The 9,359-nt window shown below is 44.1% G+C and overlaps 1 protein-coding gene across 1 annotated transcript; it reads left to right on the plus strand.

Annotated features, from left to right (window-relative positions):
- The first annotated feature begins 9 nt into the window (after window positions 1-9).
- On the plus strand, window positions 10-5,871 carry MMACHC (metabolism of cobalamin associated C). Its single transcript, XM_031601520.2, has 4 exons — window positions 10-136; window positions 2,052-2,246; window positions 2,585-2,737; window positions 3,251-5,871. The coding sequence occupies exons 1-4, from the start codon at window positions 65-67 to the stop codon at window positions 3,545-3,547; spliced, it is 717 nt and encodes a 238-aa protein (XP_031457380.1). The 5' UTR covers window positions 10-64; the 3' UTR covers window positions 3,548-5,871.
- Window positions 5,872-9,359: the final 3,488 nt, after the last annotated feature.

A 9,359-nucleotide genomic window follows, 5' to 3' on the forward strand; every position in this document is an offset into this window, starting at 1 on the left:
ACGCGGCTCCGCCCCTCCCGCCGCCGGCGTGCCGAACTACCCGTCCCGCGGTGCTCCGCGCGCCATGGAGGAGCGCGTGGCGGAGCGGCTTCGCGGCGCCCTGGGCCCGCTCGGCTTTGAGGTGCACGCCTTCAAGGTACTGACGTCACGCCGGCGTGCGGTCGTCGTGACGTCACCCTCGCTGGCGTCGTGCAGGGAAATGCCGCCATCCCGGGGCGCGGGGTGCTCGGGGAGGTCGGGAGGGAGTCCGGTGCGCGGGGACGTGCGGGCGGCCGTCCCAGGTGAAGGTCAGCCGGAGGCTGCCGCGCTCCTCCCGGCCGACAGCAGGCGGCAGTGCCGGCACCGTGTGGGGATGGGGACGGGGACGGGGACGGGGACGGGGACGGGGACGGGGATGGGATGGGGTGGGAGCCCGTGCCCCGCGGAGCGGAGCAGCTCGGGGCCTTCCTGCTGGCCCTGTGCCACCGGGGGAGGGTACGAGAGTGCTTCCAAACCGACGGGGTTAAGGTCCTCCGAGCAGGTTTAAAATTTAATCTCAGTACAGGACCGTACCGCTGTGTAAGTGCCGACTGCTGCGTGGGTTCGTGAATGCAGATCCGTGTGCACAGGAGCTGGTGTTGCCATCTCTGCCTCTTGCACTGCCCGTGTGCTGAGCTCCGTGCTGGGCTTACAGCACTGTATCTCGTCCTAGGTGTAACTGTCACACGCTTTGCCCTGGTGCAGTGACTGGTGTAAACTGGGAAATGAGCAAACCTTGGATTCACATCTCTGCGATTCCTTTAGCATCTGAATTCAGCTTCTTGAACAAGAGCCACAAAACTGAGTCAGCATTGAGGCTGATGTAAAAATGCATCTTTATAGTGGCCTGAGTTTGCATTTCATGTTTATGTACGTGCAGGACTGGCTGCTCATGTCACCTCTAACGTCCCTTTCAAATCCACTCCATTGATACGCAGGGGTGAGCAGTGTCCTGCAGCTTAAGGCTTAATACCACAGTCACTGAATGTCAGACCTGCTCTTTGTGGTGTCCCAGGGGAGCAGGCATTGTAACCAAGACACATGGTGTTGTGTGGCAGGCGCTGCTCTGAGCCCTGTCCTGCTCACATCCTCCTGCCACCTCCTCCTGGCCCGACCCCTCATTGTGGGCTGTGCTAAATCCAGCCCTGCCAAGAAATTTCGAGATGCTGTGTGTCACAACGTGTGCACAGCTGGTGTGCTGGGGGATGCCGGCGCTGCTGGGAGCTTCATTGCCTTTCCTTTCACACATAAATGCTTCCTGGTGAAGAAATACGCAGTGCCCCTCCTATACTGGACGCAGCTAATTGCAACTTGTCCCATCTCGCTACAGTTCATTGGCTTTAAGCAGAAAAGGACTTTGGAAGCTTCAGCTCTTGAGCTGATTATAAACTATAGTCCCATGCTTTATTTCCTATGAGGTCTCCCGCTGTTAAAAGCCCTTTGAGGTCTTTTGGAAATCAGCTATTTGGAGAGGTCTGCTTTTGTGGGATAGAGGTTCTGTGAGGTTTTTCCTACAGGCAGGGAGGTGTGCATGCAGGATTTGAATCCAGGCTGAATGTGCTTCTGCTGGCACAGTGGGTGTGTGCTGTGAAAGTGAGTCCTGTTCCAACAGATGGCTGAGCTTTCAGGTCACAGGCTAAGAAGCAGGACAAGCAGTAGCAAATGTGTCCAAGTCAGGATCCAAGTGAGAAGGGAGAAAACAGCTGTAAAAGTTTTTATCTAAACTAAAGCGTCTGATTAACCACGGAGAGAATGGTTGCTCAATCTTCCACCTATGGTTTCTGAGCAGAGCTGGATAGAAGGGGCAGTCATGAGCTGAAAGCAGTAGATCCATCACATCAAGGTACAGCTTCCAGAAACCAAGTCCCAGTATGCAGAAGCACTCGGTGTGAATGGACTGCCCTTGGGTGGCTGCATATCTGGGTTGCAAATTAAGTTGGCTTTTTTTTTTTTTCTTTTTTAAATTCTTGCACATCCACTAGCAGAAGACTGGGGTCCTTGTTTTAATGGAGATTTGCTTTTCTCTGCTAAAGGTTGGATGGTACAATGCAGTTCTCCAGCCAGCCTTCCATCTCTCCTACCCGGATGACACACTGGCCTTTGTTGTCCTCAGCACGCCTTCAATGTTTGACAAAGCCCTTAAGCCTTTTGTGAATAAAGAACGGTTAAAAATAATCAGAGATCCTGTGGATCAGTGTGTGTCCCATCATTTATCGAGTGTGAAGGAGGTAAGAGCCTGAAATGCTGACTCCTTTTAATATTGTGGCATATAACCAACCAGGTGGTTTGAACAGTAGACAAAGCCTTCTAGGCTCCTGCCTTTGCTCTTGAAAAGGGCAAAGCATCGTTCACATTCTATCTCTACCAGTACAACCTGTAGTTATGCAGGGTGCTTTACAGTCACAGTTTGAACACCCAAAGATGAGAGCATGCTGAGAGAGTTCAGTATCAGGATGTGGAATGTGCAGGCCTCTCACTGTGCCTGATTTGCTACTATCCAACAATTCTGTAATGACAAATCTTTTTCCATGGGTCTGTGCTGATTTTTTTTTTTCTTTTTCCCCAGATATTCCCTGACCAGAAAGTGGATGTCATTTTTGATTACGAGATACTGCCAAGCCGAAGGCCCAAGTTTCTGGCACAAACAGCTGCTCATGTTGCTGGAGCTGCATATTACTACCAGAGGAAGGATGTGAAGCTTGATCCCTGGGGGGAGAAGGTGAGGCAAAAACATAATCTGAGAAGAAAAGACACCAAACTGCTATCACCAAATCATACAACTATTTTTACTGAGCAGTTCTTCCTGCAGGAAAATACAAAGTCCAGATCAAACATAGCTGTGTAGCTAAATGAAGTGTTTCAGGCAGGAGTCAGAGGCAGCCAAAACTGTACAGTGTGTTAGAGGGACGTGTAAATGGAGAAGAATACTTCTTAAGCCTACTTAGAAGAGTACACTTCAGTGTTAAAGACCTGCTGACTGTAGCACTGTAAATAGCAAAAAAGAGCTTTAGTCAGTCTCTGTATTACATTTTCAAAGAGACCTCTCCCTGCATTACAGTATGGTTTGTGTGTGGGCATAGGAAAATGGAAATCAAGTGCCACGTGCTCAGAGAGGGATTTTCTTCCCTGAATAACTTTCCAGCTGGGGGCCACAAGTGTAAGAAATTGCTTGATCTCTAACCATTACCAGAGACAGAGTGAGACATCTTAGATCTCTTTTTTTCACTTCCAGAAGATCTTTGGTGTATGTATCCATCCCAAGTATGGTGGTTGGTTTGCTATCCGGGGTCTCCTGCTGTTCCCAGATGTTCAGGTACCATTCCTGGAACAGTCTGCTCCGGTTGACTGTGTGAGCACAGAGCAGAAAAGAACAGAGTTGCTGGAGTTGTTCAATTTCCACTGGCAGGACGGCCGCTACAGGGATATCATTGAAGTGAAGGAAAGGTACTCTGAGGAACAGAAAACCTACTTTTCCACTCCTCCAGCAGAAAGATTCAGGCTGCTAGGGCTGACACGTTTCACAGAGTAACGTGGTTCCATGAAGGTGCTGGGCACAGGTGAAGTGGAACTCACCAGCACCTTTCCCATACTGCTGAGGAGGAAGATGTGCTGATAGGGACTGAAAATCCAAGTGTTGTGTACAGCATCTCAATCCAAACTTCAGCTTTTCAGATATAGAAGGAGCACTGCATCATAGCACTTATGGTCTGGAGGAAGGTGGAAGCAGTCAGTTCCCTTGCTGATGCTGATTTTTGAGAATCCCATTAAGATACCCATTTATCTGCCTGGGCAAAGTTGAGATACCCTGGCAATGGGAAAACTTGTGCTGCTTGTTGCAAAAGTTATGTTTTTTCCTCAAGAATGTCTTCTCCCAATATTTTTGTTTTATTTTATGTAAGAGTAAAAAAGTTATTTATTGCTATTGCATTCTGAAATTTTTTTTTTTGTTTGAACTCAGGGCAGATACTTTTCAGATGTATCCAGCGTTTCATTGCCCTGTGTTTTAACTCTCTAGGGAATACATGTTCAGTCCTCAGAAGAACATTTTCTGCATCCCCTCACTTCTCATGAGGCTTATTTTAAACAAGAAATCTTGTAACATCTCCATTCCTTAACCCCCAGAAGAAAATTCTCCAGAGACTGTTTCATTGGTTTGCATGGTCCTGTGCAGGAAGTGGGAGTGAGCAAAAGACAGCAAACAGCAGCAGCCTCCTTCTTCAGGGTAGTTGTGGAAGGCAAAGGGTCAGAGTGAAGGTCACAGCTCAAGTCTGACACATTTCCTATTCACCCACAGTTAGCTTCTCAGAACGAGGTGGAAGCTTTAGGTCAATAAGAAGCACTCACCCATTACACAGAGCAGCCTGCTAAAATCTTGGGGAAGATGCTGCATAATGCCTGGCTTTTACACTAAGATAAATAACTGGAAAAGTCAATTCTTGTTACCTTTTTCAAAGGTGGATGAGAATTTAAAGTACTTTCCAATGCCGTGTCAGTAATACCACAGCTGTAATACTGTAGCTTCCTGTTGTACTTTCTAGATGAAGGAGATCATGAAGTTGCATACATGTAAAAACCATTACATGAAGTGTTGTTGCACTCAGACACAAGCAGAGAAAAAAAACAGGGAAAAATTCAGCCAAAATTCACCTCACATTGCTGGTCAATACATTTCCAGAGAAACTTTTGTTTGTTACTTTGTTTTAAGATTACTGTTGTGTTAGATTTGTTCATAGGTCACAGTGGCAGGGGAATGAGGAATTAATTTATCTCAGAGCAGTTACACCTCGTTAAAATAATAGAGTACATTTCAAGAATGTTTGATGGAGGTTCTGTTACTTTACTGCAGTGCAGTGCTGCAGAGTGCTGAGCACTTTTCTCCCTTTGGTACCGATGTGGTTATGCAGAACTGAGCCCTTTAGTTTGTGTTGTGGATCTTCAGCCCTCTGTGAGACCCAGGCACTAAAGCTGCCCTCACAATAAGTCAATGCTTGATGGACTTTTTTTGCAGTCTGTATAGTGAAATCAGCAAAATCAAAACTCAGCATAACTAGTCTGTTATTCCTGTAAACAGAGCAGCAAGCGTGTGATCACTGGCTTTGTTCAGTGTTCACTGTTACAGAAACATGTTTGTTACTTTCCATGCATTGTTCAGCAGACAGCTGACAATAATAATTGTTTTTAAGCTAAACAAAATAATTAAATTCATTTGTTTAAATTCTGCTTGTTACAGATTTACTTCTGGTTGAAATGTTGGTTAACCTCCCAGAGGCTCCCAAGTCAACTGGAATTTAACAGGGACTTGAGCTGATGGTTCATAGTAGTTGTGTATATAAAATATTGACTCTGTTAGAAGGACAAACGGTGATGTTCTTACAGGGATAAACAGTGATTCTCTAAGAAGGATATATAGAGAGTGGAAGTTGATTTAGTTTTACATAATGGTTTAAAGTTTTCAAAAAATTGGTTTTGGTTGATTTCTTACAAATATTAAATATTTTGTCTTACTTCTCTCACTGAAAAGATTACTGTAGTGATTTCTTTGTAATCTTTTTGTAATTTATTTCCCATATGTGGTATTTTGGTTAATAAAATGTACAAAGGTGCAATAATCCTGAGAGTGGAGTGTTTTAAGCTATGCAATGATTGACTTGTGGAGAGCTAAGGATGTTAAAGTAAAAATTGATCACCATGTATTTAACCACACAAATAATACTGAACTACATCATTCAAGAGTCAGCATCTGAAAAGAAAAACAGAGCAATCTTAAGATGCTGTTAAGGCCAGCTCACCTGGGATACTGAAACACATCAGGAATGAAGCCTAATTAAACATTGATCTTTACAAGGTTGTTTCAGTGAGATGATTTAACAAGAAGCACATGACAAAGCACCTTGATTTTCTTCCTGTGCTCTGGCAGTAACAAAAGATCAGATCAGGGTGTCCAGCAATAATTCAGCTGAGGGGTTTTCCTCTCAGTAGCTAAAAAGCAATACCTGTAATTACTGGAATTCATTTAAAAACATATTAGTGATATTATATCAAGTAGGGGCAAATCTGTGTTCTTGATGCTTCAGGCAATACAGTTATGTCAGGCAGAACAGAGTACAAATATTTAACTCCATACTCAATCCTATCATAGTAGTTTTGGAGTGAATTGTTTGTTCCTACTGCCTTTCAGCCAAGTCTCTGAGCATCACAGCTGCAATTGCTCTCCTTGCTGGTCTGTGCCTGAAGGCAGAGTCTGAGAACCCGTTTGACTTCTCATCTCTTTGACAAGACCAGACCTGGTGAGGAACAGATTATTTTGGATCCTGAGGCAGCACAAAGACATTCTTATCTGAGGCAGTTGTCAAACAAGTCATTGCAAATGTTTAGCCAGATGATTTAGCTACCACATTTTACATAAGTTTTCACTAAATTCTCATTTTTAAACATATAAGTTCCTTTCTTCTTCGCTATAAGCAGCAGGGGGAGTATTTAAGACCTGAGCAGTAAAGAAAAGTAAGAAGCTATTGGACTTTGAATTCAGATTTCACAAGATATCCCATACATTTCAAAGTAATCAAATATTTTGTCATTTCTTCGTGAGCACAGCATTAATAATTTACCTGCTCCATCAGTGGAGGTTAGTGATGAAGTCAGAAATGAAGAAAAAAATGGTGAGATTTTTATTAAGATTAAATCTGTGACAGACAATACTGATTAAACACAAAGCACTGTCTAATCTGGTGACAAGTAGACATGATGATTATTCCTCAGAAACAGGAAAACACTTCAGGGCCTGTTTTTACCTCCCCCATCAGTTAAACCAATTACTCTTATCTCAGTAGTGCAAAAATAAACTCTCTGGATTGACTGAGCCACTAAGGACTGTGTTGCAGACCTACTTCCTGATGCTGCATCTAAACGATAGGCAGCAACCAGTCAGTTCCAGTGTGGCTATGAGCACGCTGTTCAGTTCCAAGCAAAACATGCATTTAAAAAGTCTGCTTTCAGGTGCAGTGGTTCTAAAGTTGTTCTTGAAGAGGAAGTGGGTGTTGCTATTTACTACAGCACAGAGCCAACCATAGCTCTTCAACCTTAACCATCACATTCATCTACCAAAATGGACAAGTATACTCTGGCTTCCCACCATACCACATATCTCACCTTAGATCATCAATATGTTTGCTGCAGAATGCAAATAAAGTATTTCCCCTTTATGTCTTCAGGGAAGGAACACATGGTTTTCTTCTCTCTGCACCTGAGAACAGGTATACAGAGATAATGCATGGAAGAACAGTGCTATAAAGGAGAAAACAGGAGTACTAGTTTCTCTACAATGACTGGCATACAGTCATGGGAAATATGGTGAGAACAAAAAAAATGAGGTTTTGCTGGAGATTGAAAAGTATTTTAGTGGAACATCTGAAATCTCTCCAATAATACACCACAACCCTTAAAATGTGACTTTCTATCTTTAAATATTCTACCTTCCACCTTCATGGAGAATGCATATAATGTCAACAAAGGGGAATTATATCCACAATATATTTCTCATGAGAATTTTGTTTATATTCAAGCACAGCTTGGCAAGCAAGCAATTTCACTTTTAATAACAGGTATTGAGGGAGAATCAGATGTCTTACACCACCGAAGTTTCTGGAGGCCATTTTTCTACTATGCAAAATAAAGGATAGGTGGGCAAGTCCCTGCAGCTCAATTAAAGCAGGAGGAGGCATGGCTACGTGGGTTGAAAAATCTTAATAGAATCTTAAATACATGCAGAATCATTAGTTTCTCTATTAACACATTAAAAAAAAAAAAATCTATTATACTGCTTTAGATTCTCATTTCATGCTGTCACCTTTTTTCTAGTACTACTCAGACTAAGATTCCCGAATTCCTCCATTGCTTCAATCATCTCAGCAGGCTTTTTCCCTAGCTAGAAATTGTATTTGTTAAAAAATGAATTTTGATCAGTTTTATCTTTCCCTGACATTAGTTGTAGATAAAAGGCTTTTCTTTCTCTCAGAGGACGTTTCTGTCAGCACAGATATTTCAAGACTTCATGTAGATATATAGTCAATGAATACCTTCCACAGAAACATCATAAACCACAGTACACTCATTCTGTGATATAAGTTTCAGCTAAAAGAGCCAAGTTTCATGTTGAAGTCCAAAGCCATCATCACTAGGTGTGGTGGGATGAGCTTACCTCAGCAGGAACTGCCAGCAATGCAGCGCTGCCACCCAGCCGTGCAGCCACCCAGCCGTGTGCTGCATGGGCTCATCCATTCACAGCACACACCGAGCACAGCTGTCTGCCCACCCCACCCTACTGCTTCACACAGCCCTTTGGCAGTTCTTATTGTTCCCTTGCAAAGCTGAATCACAAAGTTTCTGTTGCAAGTCCTCTGTAGCTTAATCTGTCCAAGATACTTCAGAACTTACACAGGCTGTCACCACTGAACGTCAGACTGAGAGTTTTGCAGAGTACATTTTTCTAACAATTAATGCAATAAAATCCACTGCTCTTCTGATGTATATTAAAGAGTAGAACTGCCAGAGTTAGTACACATCCTTTTCTAACCAAAGTGCATCATTTCACAATAGCTGTGGTACATAACCTACCTGCTTATGTTCTTAGAACTCTATTGATTTGTTGGAAAAGCCAATAAAAAATTCAAAGGTCCCACAGAAAGTCAGGAGTGCTTGTTAAGGGATCTACTTTTAAGGTTTTCTAAAGGAGTGCTTTTCAAAAACAGATGGGAACTCCTTTCATCAAAGTGGCACTTCTCATCTATGTAATGAAAACGCTTAGTGATACCAAAACAAACATTCCATTGTTAATTTTGAAATAACATAAACAAAACCTAGTGTCTCACATGGCCGAGGGATGAATAGAATCTTTAATTGTATCGATTTAATTGCACTAATTCCCACATTTAGCTGGTTATTTGGCACAAACACATACCAGTATAAGCACAAGGCAAGCTCCTGTCCCACAGCTGTTCTGGGCTTTGAGCTCTTGTATTGGCCACAGCTTGCTGCACTGGGGGAACGCACTCTGCAGCGCCTCAGCCCGCCCGCCACACGGTGGTGTTCAGAGGAAGCACCGCACGTCAGAGGAGCCGTTAGGCGAGCGAAGGCAGCAGGCGTTTATCGGCACTTTCCACACCGCCCGCCCACCGAGGCTCCCCGCACCCGCAGCCACACAGCGACCCGACGGCGGGGAAATGGCGGGCGGCGCCTCCCGGCAGGGCGGGAACAACGCCGCCTGAGGGAGGAGGGCAGCCCAGGAGCAGGGACTGCCCACGTCCTCTGGGCTCCAGAAGTCATTTTAGTTATACCAGAGAAAT

The sequence above is a fragment of the Phasianus colchicus genome, chromosome 9 (genome assembly GCF_987193195.1).
Source record: "Phasianus colchicus chromosome 9, bPhaCol1.hap1.1, whole genome shotgun sequence".
Taxonomy (NCBI): Eukaryota; Metazoa; Chordata; class Aves; order Galliformes; family Phasianidae; genus Phasianus; species Phasianus colchicus.

What these genes read in the sequence shown, in the direction of transcription:
- MMACHC (XM_031601520.2), top strand. Translation starts at nt 65, where the DNA reads ATGGAGGAGCGCGTGGCGGAGCGGCTTCGCGGCGCCCTGGGCCCGCTC. An exon ending in TTGAGGTGCACGCCTTCAAG is followed by an intron (nt 137 to 2,051) that starts GTACTGACGTCA and finishes TCTCTGCTAAAG; the next exon opens with GTTGGATGGTACAATGCAGT. An exon ending in ATTTATCGAGTGTGAAGGAG is followed by an intron (nt 2,247 to 2,584) that starts GTAAGAGCCTGA and finishes CTTTTTCCCCAG; the next exon opens with ATATTCCCTGACCAGAAAGT.